Source organism: Nelumbo lutea, chromosome 4 (assembly GCF_056320005.1).
Source record: "Nelumbo lutea isolate HS-2025 chromosome 4, American lotus-T2T, whole genome shotgun sequence".
Classification (NCBI taxonomy): Eukaryota; Viridiplantae; Streptophyta; class Magnoliopsida; order Proteales; family Nelumbonaceae; genus Nelumbo; species Nelumbo lutea.
The window spans coordinates 82835990-82848861 of NC_142687.1; the positions used below are offsets into that span (position 1 = coordinate 82835990).

A 12872-nucleotide genomic window follows, 5' to 3' on the forward strand; every position below is an offset into this window, starting at 1 on the left:
AGAATGACGGTTCAGCCCAGGGTCAGAATTTTTAGACCTAAAGTACAGTTGGGGTAGGTGCTAACTCGGAATTGATGCCAATTCATGGGCGGGCATTGGTGTATAGAGTGGGGGTTTTTGACACTTTGAATGTTTATAACTTTGCAGTGGAATTCAGAAATCTGCATTGGGCCTGTTCATTTTTTTTTGTATACTTTTTATTATATAAAATATTATGGACGAGGCTTGGGCTCGGTCCAAGTTTTTTTGAGATAGCCTAAGCATAGCCTAAAAAAAGTTGGGCCTAATATTTTGAGTCAAGGTGTAATGTGGGCCGGGTCGACACTACTGGGGTCATGCCCAACATGGTCCATGTGCTACAAATATCAGGCTGTGCCAGGCATGGCCCATAAACCTGGATTGAGCTAGCATGATCCACATATATTATTTATTTATACATAAATAATAAATTTTTGTTTTCAATTTTATTATAATATTTCTTCCAATCTTTTTGTAAATTTTCAATTTTATTTTATCATTTTATATATAAACAATTATATACATTAAAAATCATATGAAATAAATTTCTTTTTTTTTCAATTCATTGTCTATCTTGTTTTTTTTTCAAGCTTTCTTAAAAAAAAAAAGAAAAATCATGGTGGCCCATGGGCCTAGGCTCGTGTTGAGGTCCAAAAAAGTGAACCTTGCAGGATTGTCACGACCCACATTACATCTTTGGGCCCAAACCTGTGCCCATCGGCCTAAAATTATATCCAAACTCGACAAAGAACGGACTGGGCCGGACCATCCTATTGGAATATTGAAGCACAAAGTTCGGATTTATTGATCAGTGACCACAACACATTATAATATCAGTGATCACAACATAACCAATATTCCATACGTGGCTGCGTGAAGGTGGACAGCAATGTATCATGGTCAGCAGATCCGGACTCCGGAGAACAACCACTGTTGACAAGGTATATATCAAACTGAAGTCTTAAATCTTGGCACTTCAATTGGTTGAACATCATGATAGGGAGGAGCCGTGTAAGGTCGTTGGGTCCTCATCAAATAAAAAAAAAAAAAAACTACTAGAAAAGGATTGAACATCAACTAGAAAGAGAACATGTTCAATGGAGTCAAAAACAGGTTCGACTTCTACTATATCAAGATCGGTCAACTAATTTAAGGGTGGTTCCTGCTTCCTCCTAGTGATCCTCTTTCCGATTGCTCGTTTTGGTTTTCAAATTATACAAACAATACTCTAAACTGATTCAGACTTATTTAAATAACTCATCCCCCAGAATTAAAAACAACAAATACATTTTGTGCAAGCTTAGTTTGCCTTGAGAAATGTTGTATATGCATTTTAAATACATGTTAAGATTTGCCACGTGGACTTGACTTTTTTCTTCAAGTCATTGTTTGACTGGACTTACACAGTAGAATAAAATCTTTAGTTTATGATTGATATATTTAAATACAGTTTTCAGTTTAAAATTATTTCATTTAAAATATCAAGAATAAATAAAGAGCCAATTATATTTTCATTTTTTTTTATGAATTCATCATAGAAAAAAGTCTGAATTCATCCAAACAGATTTTTGATTGAAATATTTCAATCTGCGAGGTATAAACTGCGGTAATGATAAGTATTGTAATTCTGTAAAGTTTGGAGGGTTTTAGTGGAAGGGTATGCAATTTGCAGTTCTAATTCAATTAACCAGTTAGTAAATGAAGCAGATATAGAACTACTGAACCAGACACCTCTGCGTCCGGTGTTGTCTGAGAGGTGTGCAAGGCTGGAAACGCAGACAGAAAAACAATTGCTTTTACAGAAATTCTGAAAGGCCAAAGCAAGAGGCGCCTGCAAAGGCACTGACTGATGCACCAAAGATTTTGTCAACTGGAAGGCATATTCGTAGCACGTGGCTGGTGCGCAGAAGGGGAATCCTTCTTTCTCTTCTTTCTTTTACAGAAGCTTTGCCTTTCTATCAGAAAGAAGGGAGGATTATTCTCTCAGTTTCAGCATCTCATATCCTCTATGCGCAGCAGCCAGCAGTGGAGGGTTGAAAACCTAGTGTAGTCGCTTTTTTACAGCAAAAGGAAGCGGGAGACATGGATTATGACCTCAAGAACGAACAAAGCTATCGGGAGCTGGAATCTGGGCTTCTTCTTTTTTCCACTTAATTATTACATCATTAAATATTTTCCATTTTATTTTAGGTTTTGTATTTTGATTTAGGGCTTCAAATCCAGAATCACCTGGACTTGCATAAATTCAAATCCAGAATCACCTGGGCTTCTTCTAGTTTCCATTTTCGTGTAGTTGTAGTTATGACCTGCTTATACATTTCATTCTTTTTTGGTCAATTTTCTGAATTTCTACTCCCCAAGAACCCTTTCTGAATTTTAACTTCTTTTTTTGAGGGGTTAATTTTGATTCTTAATTCGGGATCGGAAAATCATTGACTGGGATTATTCGTTCAATGTCCCAAGTATATATGATGATAAATCTATGTATCGTATATTCGTATCCCTGTATATTTGCTTTACTTGGCTATAGAAAATTGATTTATGTCTTAGGATTCTTGTTGGTTTACTACTTAACTTATCTTTACTAGACTTTTATGAGCGTGTTACTTACGCCTCAAGTGAGGCTTCCATGCACCTTCGCTACAGTTGAGTCGTTTATATGTTCGTTGGTGGGTTGGCTGGTTCGAGTGTGGAAGTTTTGAGTTGGTAGGATTAGAGTTTCAGAGCCTAGGTTGCTTTCTAGTTGATTCAGTTGTCTTATCTTGAGTTATCTCATGGTGCCCAAAAGATATTTTCATGGGGAGAACGACGCCTTGGAAGTACCAGTGCAGGCACCAAAGCGTCCGCATACGCTTCCAACGTCTGTACTTGTTTGGCAGTTGGTCAATAAGTATTTCTGTTATGTCTTTTAGCTCTTTAAGTTTGTTCCTTAAATTATTTGTGCTATTTGGCAGTGCTGGGGTTGAGGTGATGAGGGGTCTCTCCATGCATGATTTCTTATCCAAACTGGAACCTTTTCTGAGAAGTGTGGTAGGACAATTCTTCATGTTATTCCAGTGTTCATTGAACCAATGTTATTATTGTCGTAAGTCTATATATTAGAGTATTCAAGAGTACAGATAAAATTGCAGTTTAAAGGGTGTTAGTATCTTGATGCAACTCAGCTGAATGCCTGAACCCAACCTTCATTTTTCTCCATCTGACAGGAGGCTGTAGTTGCTCCGACTGCTGATTATAAATGTAGAAGTTGTGTTTTACAATTATTTAGTTGTCTATAGAAATGAAGCATCCTTGTACTTGGCTCTTTGTTTTCCATCCAGTTAAAGTTTAAAGTTCAAAGTTGAGCTCTTTCATTCCAAAAATTTCAACCAAGTAGTGTACTCTTGTCTTGTTCTTGTGTAAGGTTGACTATTTATGCTCTCCCTCCCTTTTCTTTCCGAGAGAGAGAGAGAGAGAGAGAGAGAGAGAATGGGGTTTGATAAAATCAAAATAAAAGTAGAAAAAAATAAGAACGCAACAGTTTGCTGTGGTTTGGAAACAACATTGGTCATAGCTGAGTTCCATTCCATTGAGGAAGTGGGAAAATAGAAAACATCCAACCCAAGAAACAAATCAAAGAATACCTACTACTTGAATGAGACGTTTAGTCATTAAGCAGGTACTACTTTCTTCTCTCCTATTTGATTCTTCCTTTCTTGAAGTGTTCAGGGCCCAAAAAGTTAGGATACCCTATTTTTTTGGGCCAGGAAGAGTTTCCATTGAGCACATATCTGTTCAGTTGTGTTAAACATATAAAAAGGCACAATTACTTATTTGCTCCCTTATTGAAATGGTCACCTACCTTTCTTAAATTTACATAATTCAATGTTCAAGGAATCATCTAGTTAAAGTTACTTAGTCATCCAGGTAATGACCGGATGATTACCTAGGAAGGAGAAAATTTTGGTTGTCTATGTTCGGCAGCCTGCACTGTCACCAGGGTTCTCCCTGTGTGATGTGACATGTTAATCAATATGGACTCCATGCAACCATAACAGTACTGGAGGCATGGCTGTGTGGACTAACATTTCACATGGAGAGAGCCTATGGACAGTACAGGCTGTTGAACATGGACAGCCAAAGCCTTGTCCCTACAAAGTATGCTTGCCTAGTTTATTTATTTATTTATTTTTTATCAGCAACACCCCTTAGAATACCTAGTTGACCACCTAGGTAATGTTCTGACTAAAATGCTTGTGAGATGGTTTCTCCTATACTCTATATTTACTAATCTTATGTACAGCAATCATATTTATTGGTTTATGTTTAGAATTCACCTTTTCTGCAGCTTTTTTAGTAAAGAAATATTGCATACTGGATCTATTATAAATTCTTATTAAAAGCCATTGACATTTAGCTTCTTTGTTTTAACTTTATATACATACCGTGCACTACTTTTTCTGAACAAATTATATTTTGGAAAAAGGAATTCATTCCTCCAAATCACTCCCTCAGGAATCACCAATTTTGAGGCATACGGTTAATGACCCATTTCTATAAAAGACACATTTGGTAAAAATAGGGCTAACATGGCAATTTCTCAAAAAAAATACATTATTACCAAATTAGTGATTTGCACATTATTAGCATGTACATACTACTTCCATGTTAGAAATCACTTTGAGATTTTCCCCTGATCGATAGAAGCTATCTCCTTCAGCTTTAAGAATTGCCCCTAAACACAAGAATCTTGAGAGACCGGTTCCTTCACTAATCTTTGAGAAAATTTTCTTACAAAACTCATTTCTTAGAGTGATTTGTCTTATGACAGATAACCTTAATTGGAATCAGCAAATCAATTCTTCTGACTATAAACAGCCTTAATCATATACTTTTTTTTAGCCACTTAATTAGTTGTACACCTTTGTAGACATTAAATAGGTTCCTTCCAAAGGAAAGCTCTTTCGTGTTGTATTTTATTTGATTATATGCAATCCAAGATGGTATTAAAGAAGTTAAAGTTGTTTGAAATTGAATAAAGCAGGATAATCATTTATGAGTTTATGCATTGTTACATGGTCTCTGTATTTTGCTTCAATCTTTCCTTACCAATATATGAAAATGACCTTTCTGTTACTAAATTAATTTGGTGTCTATGGTGATCTTCTAATTGGTTGTTGCTATTGCGTCAGAAAACTCTAGTAAACTGATTGTTGAACCATTTTTCTGAAGTCTATGACTTAAATCTACTATACTTTTTTCTGCTTACCAGGTACGGGAAGAGGTGGAACGGGGAATGCTGCTTTATATGCAATCATCTCCGAAGTAAGTGTTTAATGTCAAATTTCAATGATGTTACTTACAGGGCATCCCTGTTGATTTTGTTTGTTTATATGAACACAACAAACTGTAAGGATCATGTACTTCATATCCATGATCCTTCTAAGGTTCATCTGTTGAGCTGAATCCTGGGAAACATTATATTTTGCACCTTTAGGTCTATGTGTTCTCCTTATCCATAATCCATTGTCATCTCTCTCTCTCTCTCTCTCTCTCTCTCTCTTCAGATTTTCAAATCTATTAGTTTAAAAAATAATCTCTGTTTTAACTATGCCTTTATTCTAGGCCTTCACTTAATCAGATTGAAGAATCTGGATCAAGAGGCTGGCAGTTGCATTTCATCAACAGGTTGCCTGGTACACTTTTCACGGGCAGCCGGATAGAAGCAGAGAACGGTGAACCACTTAAGATAGTAATTGTTGATGCTAGTTCTAAGAGTATAATCACATATGGCCCTCTATCTTCAATCAAGATAGAGATTCTTGTCCTCGATGGTGATTTTGGTGCTGATGAAGAAGAAGATTGGACTGAGAAGGAATTTGATAATAGTGTAATCCATGAAAGAGAGGGGAAAAGGCCATTAGTGACAGGAGATCTGGTAATTACAATGAAGGATGGGGTTGGCCTTCTTGGTGAAATTGCCTTTACAGATAACTCCAGCTGGATACGAAGTCGAAAATTCAGATTAGGAGCTAGAGCTGTGCAAAGCACTTGTGGTGAAGAAAGAATTAGGGAAGCAAGAAGTGCAGCTTTTATTGTAAAAGATCACCGTGGAGAGTGTAAGTTCAATCTTTTTCTAGGATCAACTTTAACCTCAAACCATTATAAGATGAATAGATAAGTATTGAGTTGATTTATTTAGGATATTGCTTATAGTAAGCCATTTTTTGATAAATCTGTATTCTCCCAAATTCAAAAGAAAAAAAAAGAGACTTGTTTTTTATGAAAAGTTTGTATGCATTTCTTTGAATAAAATGCCACAATACTTTTTTGTTATCATTACTTGGGTTGTTTTACCCTTGTATTATTATTATTATTATCTTTTTACGTCAACCTTCTATTGACTGTGAAAGACAGAATGAAATGTGTACAAAAGCGTGCCAAAACCTTTTTTTTTTTTCCATTAAGATTACCTTTGTTTGCTAATCCCATTCTTCTCAAACCTTTGCAGTACTGTATGCCTATTTAAGAACATTGACCCCTAGTTTTTAGTCAAATATTGGTTTCTCAATGCTAATGAGCATAGTAGAAATCTGGTGAGTTTAATTAGAACATTTTAGGTCTTTCAAATAATGTATCAGGACCATCAGGTTCTGTTAATTTTGCTTTTATGTATATCCACGATATGGCATGATGAGTTTACTTTTTTATCAGTAATCATGAAATTATAGAGGAGACAATACAAACAACACAAAGACTGCAAGAAGCACTAATTTTGTGGAATGATTTGAAGAGCTCTTTTTGTTACATTAATACCCCAAAAAAAATTGTCCCTACTTACACCATTCCTTGCAAGGGTATCTGCTATTGTATCAACTGCTTGAGCTGCCCATCTAACAAGCAGCTAAGATTAGATGCCAATGATTTAGCTTCTATGATCACTTTCCAATTATTGAGTTTACTTTTGTTTAGGCATTCCGTATCCTTGTCTAGAATTTGGTAGGAGTTTCTTCACATGAAAGGTAGAAATAAAGAGTTGGACTATTGTGGATGACTTAAATCCTATAAGGATTTGTGGAATCGCTCAAAATAGATAGTGGGAACTTGTGGAGACATAGACATGTAATTAGGGAGGTAAAGCAGTTGGTGAGGGAACTGACAGTCAGTTACATTAGATACTGAGATCAGCCAATGATGTGGCTGACATCTTACAAGATAAGGGGTCAAAGATCTCATTTGTGTTGGGAGGAGGAGGGGGGGTGAACCTGTAGATAACAGGTATAAATTGGGTGGGTGGTTGAGGTAAGTCCAAACAAAGGGGGTTTATAGACTTATATGTACTTGTATATCATTTAATTAAATGTAATGAAGTCTCATTGTTACCCATCAAAAAGAAAGGTATAAGAATGAAGAAAGAGAAGATAACTATTGTCCATTCAACTGATACTGCAACTTCTCTTAAATTTGGACTTCTATTTACCTATTTGGAGAGGGGTATAGAATTCAAAGTCCATATTTGTTCTCTCCTGAGTTGTTGCATTATATTTTAGTACATTTTGTTGTTGCGATGTCTTATTTGTTGAGCATCCCTTTTTGCCTATAGATACTTGTAACTAGCACTCCAAGACTGAAGCTTAGTCTGTTTATTCAGTGTACAAAAAACATCATCCTCCAAGCTTCAATGATGAAGTCTGGCGTTTAGAGAGGATAGGGAAAGATGGTGCATTTCACACCCGGCTTGCTTCTAAGGGAGTCAAAACAGTGCAGGATTTCCTCCGGTTGTATGTCATTGACCAGTCCTTGTTGCGCAGTGTAAGAAACAATTCCTTTTGGTTTAACCACAACACTGAAAAAAGTCCTCTTTTTTCATCAAGTAGGCTTCTTCTAATGAGTGTCACCCATTGTGAAAATTGCAGATCCTTGGCAGTGGGATGTCAAACAAGACCTGGGAGACCATTGTGCAACATGCTACAGCATGTATTTTGGATGATAAATTTTATACGTACTACAGTCAGAAGGTTGAGCTATTTTTTAATTCTATCTATGAGGTTATTGGTGCAACATTTGAAGGTCATTACCATTCTCTAGCTAACCTCAACACATCGCAGATGGTATGTACCTCTAATCCAGGAAATCTTTCTATAAAACCAATTAATGACCTATATTCCAACAGTGTTGTTGGATGAAGTGTTATCATTCATCTGCCTGATTTGGTCTCAATGAGTTAGCATTACTAGCAGAAATTTGTTTCTTTCCAAATATGTTTAAATTGTATTCTTTTGGCTACAGATCATTGAACCTGGTGGATAAGTTTCAACTTTCAAACCTGTACATGTTATCTCTTGATCAGTGACAGCTTGAAATTTATAATATGAGAATACAAGAATGGGCTGTTGGTTGGTGCACTGATAAAATATAAAATCTCAGGCTGATGAGTATGAGAATGTGGGTTTGAATCTAAGAACCGCTGCTGCGTGCAGAAAAAAATTCTATTATAATTAGAAATCCAAGGGTACATCTGAATAAGCTGTTCATTCTGAATGCCAATATTTTTATACTCTTAATCTGAGCCTATCATTTTAAGGATCCTTTTGAATATGATAAAAAGGCTATTATCCAATGTTGGTCCCAACTAACCCACACTTGTCATCCCAAGAATTTACAGTTCCACCAGGCAATGGCCTCTATCCATGTGAACATGATTTATTTATATTTTTCATTCATCTATTCCTGGGACATTCTGTTGTGGCCCTTGTGGGGATGTTGCTGCCTTGATCTGAGACTAATTTAACATTTTAACCCCACCTTTTATTGGCAGATTTTGGTGGAGGGTTTGAAGCGACAAGCATACAGGAATGTCAATGATATAGTTGAGATGAAGGAAACACCAGCTGATGGTCCTATGAGGCCTCTGCCCCTGCTGCAAGTTGGGGCCATTCAAGGATCGAGTTTGGATGTCCAGCATCCTGACCTCCCATTTTCACTTCAAGGTACTTCCAGAAGATGACATCTTAGGTACCCATTAGGTAGAAAAGTAAGCCTATTCCACCATTGGCCTAGCATTACTATGGATGCAGGGGTACATCCAGCTGTTTGCTGTTTATGAATGGTTGACTTGTGGAAGGCCATAAAGTAAGCCTCTTTCAGGTTATCCCTACAAGAGATCCTCTGCCCTTCTCGAGGATAGGCAGTAGACTGCCTGGGAAAACTTGATGTTAGGCATTTGCTTCGTTTAACATGCACATAAAGGACTAATTTTCTTGTTGATTTTAGTTTCGTTTTTGTTTTTTTTTGGTAAGCATTCTTGTTGATTCTAGTTGGTTCATCAATATGCACCTAATTTGACTTAGCGGGTAGTGTTTACTCGTCCTGGATTCTCTCTTTAATTGTAAATACTCTGTCCGGGCTGATGTGCTGTGGAATCTCTTACAATGTTCCCAGACTGGTACATCGTGTGTCTTATTTCATGATGCCTTCAAGTTCTGGATTCTTTTTTTTTTTTATATTCTTTTCATTTTTTTCTCCGTTTCTGCCTTTTTAAATTTTTATGTGGTCAGAACTTGCTGCAGATCAACTGGTAAAACAGTCTGGGTTCAATAATCTACCTAATCCAGCAACATTCATTCAGGAAGATCATGGTCAGTCAAAAGGAGTTGGTGATATGCAGGAGTGTCATCCAACACAATTGTTCACTCCAATTGAAAGGAATGATCTGAGCACGACAGATGTTTCCACTGGACCATATAGAAGTGACATGAGTGACTGGGCGACAGGTGGATCATCTGGGCCTGTTATGCCAGGGGGGCACTTAGTAGGGGAAGGCAATCCTAAATTTCAGTTTCAGAATTGGTTTCCACTTTCTGCAACATGGGATCAAGGGAATGGGTTGTTTCTTGGCTCAGGTGATGAAACGGGCATCAGTTTTCTTTCATCTCTACCTGATTTAAGTGTTCATGTTTCTAGGAGTTGCAAACCCAACATGGGGTGGTTTAAGCTTAGGGCTGCAGTTAAGTGGGGAATATCAGTGAGGCGAGACTTAGCTGCTAAAAGGAGGGCAAGGCTTTTGCAACTTGGTTACTAAGCGTAGCAGTAACCAATGTTTCTACAATTTAAGGACAGAACCTGTAAATTCGTTCATCTAGTTTAGAATAAATGGTTTGTTTTGTTTTGCTTTGTTTTTTTGAGTGGCCCTTCCACTGTTGTACCAAATGCAAACTCTTTATAAAGTGTAAATAGTTGATGAGTCACTGATAGAGTGAAAGTTTCATTTTCCTTTGGTATCCATAGTTTCAGGTGCAAAGTATCTTGTGTTGTGTGCTTCTGAACTCCGTGTATTGGAGTCGGTTTATTCCGCCTGTGGAATTCTGATTTGACAATAAATAAATGAAAGGTTGATTGTCTGGTCGCTGAGAATGTATGGTGCAAAAACCCAACTTATATCGTGTATGCATTGGATTGTCTTGCAGGGATCTTGCTTTAAGGCCATATTAACAATCTACTGTTATCCCAATTCATCACTTTCAAGTTTTGTTATTGTTGAGCTTTAACGTTTGAATGGTACAGAAATACCTTTCCTGCTATGGTACCTTACCTTTGGGCTGTACTGTAATTCTGTAAAGGTTGTACATTACCGTCCTCTGCATTTAAATCTTCCTCCGTCTAAGCCAATTACCAAACAGGTGAAGAGCATCACGATATCTTCCTCTGCACGTTCCACCAACCAACCGACGTATGTCACGGGATCCTTCACCTTCTGATTCTTGGATTTGGGGACACAGCATTATCAAAAGATAGACTATAAATTGCCTTTCTTCCGTCTCTTGTTTGAAGCTATAGAATCAGGATCAACCGTTTGTAGATCATCTGGGCTAAAATCTAGTCTAAAGGTAGAATCTCTGGTCTGTAGCTGAAGTCAGCTTCTCTCTCGATCGTTCTCGTGAAGATGCGAAACCTTCCTCAGGAGTAGTACTGATGTCTGTGACCCCACCACAAAGTAACATATACTAAAATTATAAAATCAACCTTTTTCTCCTAAATCTTTTTTTTTTTCATTCTTTTCCTTCCTTCAATATGCCTCTCCATCTCCATAGTTCACACAGAAAAGAAAGTTTTAATTTTTAATACACGACCTTCCATGCGAGTTGTGAGAAAAAATGCCACGAATCTGTACTCTTGAAGCAACTTTCTACTCCTTCCTTTGTCGCAACTTGCAAGCAATTCGATTCTGTCTTTCCTTCTTCACCTCTGTCTCATTATCCTTTTCCCACTCTTTATTCCCCCACCAGAGCGTTCGGAATACTCCCACGCCCATCCTCCATGTTGAACCTGCCTGAACTCTGACAGTTTCCAAATTTCGACACAGTTTCCGGATAATGGCGATTACGCATGCTGATCTCGCTCCAAGTCGCCCAAGCACCGACCTCGGTAGCAAAACCGGTGCTTTCTTCTTGATCGTCTCTATACTCTGCGGACTTGTGTGTTTCATTCTGTGCCTCCTTGCAGAAACCACTAGATCGGATGTACGCGATTTTTGATTCATATCATTAGCAAAGAAGCTCCGGCTCCTGTGATTCCAATTCTACGTTAGAACTGTATTCATTCTTATCTTATGGCAATGGACGTTTTTCCTTGCAGGTGACATGGGTTCCCTCAAGCAGTGATAAAAGACACAGATACGTATGTATTTACAGTGGTAGCGGAAGAACCACGCTGTTGTGCGCGGGCGGTGCGTTTCTGAGCCTAGCGATCGCCATGATCGTGCAACATGCATATATTCTGGTTGCAGTTAGCAAGTACACACCCCCAGTCTTGATTGGTTTGAGCGAGTCGGACTCTCGTTTAGCTAAGTCCCTTTCATGGCAAGCCGGATTTTTCTTTCTTACAACTTGGTAAGTTTTTGTTTGTCATTGAATCTATCGATTCAGTACTCTCAGAGTTCCCTTTCTCTTTTTGGCTCTTACGTTTCAGTTCCCAAATTGTGAAAACTATAGAAGGTTTTATTCAGACAATGGAATGGCAACGACTATGTACAGGATATGTTTCGCGGTGGCGGAGGTGCTATTGCTGATAGGGCTGGGAGTTGAATCGGAGCATCTGGAGCAGTGGAGGCGACCGAGGACCAGTTGCCTGATTATCCGTGAAGGCTTGTTTTCGGCCGCCGGAGTTCTGGGACTAACCACCGTACTCCTCGCTTCCGGCTTATATTTGACGGCCCTACGGGCCCAATGGTTTCGAGAACAGGAAGATAACGTGCGCCGGGAGGTACTGAACGCATCGTTTCTTTATGCGTCTCCCCCAAGGTCGCCTCGTAATCGAATCGGAATCGCTGCTGCGAGCAGCATTGCCATTGCTGCTGGTGCTGGTGCTGGGAACCCTCACGTCAGGCAAGAACAGCATGATCATCATCGTCCTTTACAGCGGGACCCACAACCCTCCACCAATAAAACTACGAATCCAGTTCCAGCAGTATAGACTTGTAAGGTGGTGATTCGAACTGAACATTGCACAATGCGCACGACATGCACTGTATAATGCCCTTGAAACTTGTATATATAGTTTGTAATACTACCCTTCCATTTTGGACCAGAGTTTAAATAGCACTATTGGGTTTACGTTTCTAAGGAAAAATTTTACTTTAATATCCTAAATTTTCAAAAGGTGTCAAGTTGGTCTCAATATTAGTTATTTGGTCATATGATGACATGTGCAATTTAAAATTTTTTAAAATGTTAAAACTATCATTGAAAAGAATGATATTGTTTATTGTCTTCTTCTAAATGAATCAGTTAAGGTATTGAGATTTTAGATTGATAAAAATATCATTCATTATCTTCTATTTTTAGATGGTAGGCCCACCTCTAACTAAAACGGGGAGA

At 38.0% G+C, this 12872-nt stretch overlaps 2 protein-coding genes across 5 annotated transcripts; both read left to right on the forward strand.

Annotated features, from left to right (window-relative positions):
- Positions 1–1659: 1659 nt before the first annotated feature.
- LOC148861373 (calmodulin-binding protein 60 B-like) lies at positions 1660–10410 on the forward strand. 4 transcript variants are annotated; one of them, XM_088984356.1, is made up of 8 exons: positions 1678–2878; positions 2973–3048; positions 5270–5322; positions 5623–6116; positions 7649–7809; positions 7914–8108; positions 8816–8987; positions 9555–10410. In XM_088984356.1, exons 1-8 carry the CDS (start codon positions 2793–2795, stop codon positions 10076–10078), a joined length of 1761 nt encoding a protein of 586 aa, XP_088840482.1. In that variant the 5' UTR covers positions 1678–2792; the 3' UTR covers positions 10079–10410. The 4 variants fall into 4 exon arrangements, with proteins under 4 accessions (XP_088840481.1, XP_088840482.1, XP_088840483.1 ...); XM_088984357.1 differs by having other exon boundaries at positions 9567–10410; XM_088984355.1 differs by having other exon boundaries at positions 1660–3048; positions 9567–10410.
- Positions 10411–10670: 260 nt separating this feature from the next.
- On the forward strand, positions 10671–12644 carry LOC148861374 (uncharacterized). The gene is made up of 3 exons (XM_088984358.1): positions 10671–11516; positions 11632–11885; positions 12030–12644. Exons 1-3 carry the CDS (start codon positions 11370–11372, stop codon positions 12466–12468), a joined length of 840 nt encoding a protein of 279 aa, XP_088840484.1. The 5' UTR covers positions 10671–11369; the 3' UTR covers positions 12469–12644.
- Positions 12645–12872: the final 228 nt, after the last annotated feature.

Bases quoted from the DNA above. Each gene is read 5' to 3' on its own strand.
- LOC148861373 (XM_088984354.1), top strand. From the start codon at position 2,815: ATGGGGAGAACGACGCCTTGGAAGTACCAGTGCAGGCACCAAAGCGTC. The intron at 3,049-5,269 runs GTAGGACAATTC...TCTGCTTACCAG, and splicing joins AACCTTTTCTGAGAAGTGTG to GTACGGGAAGAGGTGGAACG. The intron at 8,988-9,554 runs GTACTTCCAGAA...TTATGTGGTCAG, and splicing joins CCTCCCATTTTCACTTCAAG to AACTTGCTGCAGATCAACTG.
- LOC148861374 (XM_088984358.1), top strand. From the start codon at position 11,370: ATGGCGATTACGCATGCTGATCTCGCTCCAAGTCGCCCAAGCACCGAC. The intron at 11,517-11,631 runs GTACGCGATTTT...TTTTCCTTGCAG, and splicing joins CAGAAACCACTAGATCGGAT to GTGACATGGGTTCCCTCAAG. The intron at 11,886-12,029 runs GTAAGTTTTTGT...GACTATGTACAG, and splicing joins TTTTTCTTTCTTACAACTTG to GATATGTTTCGCGGTGGCGG.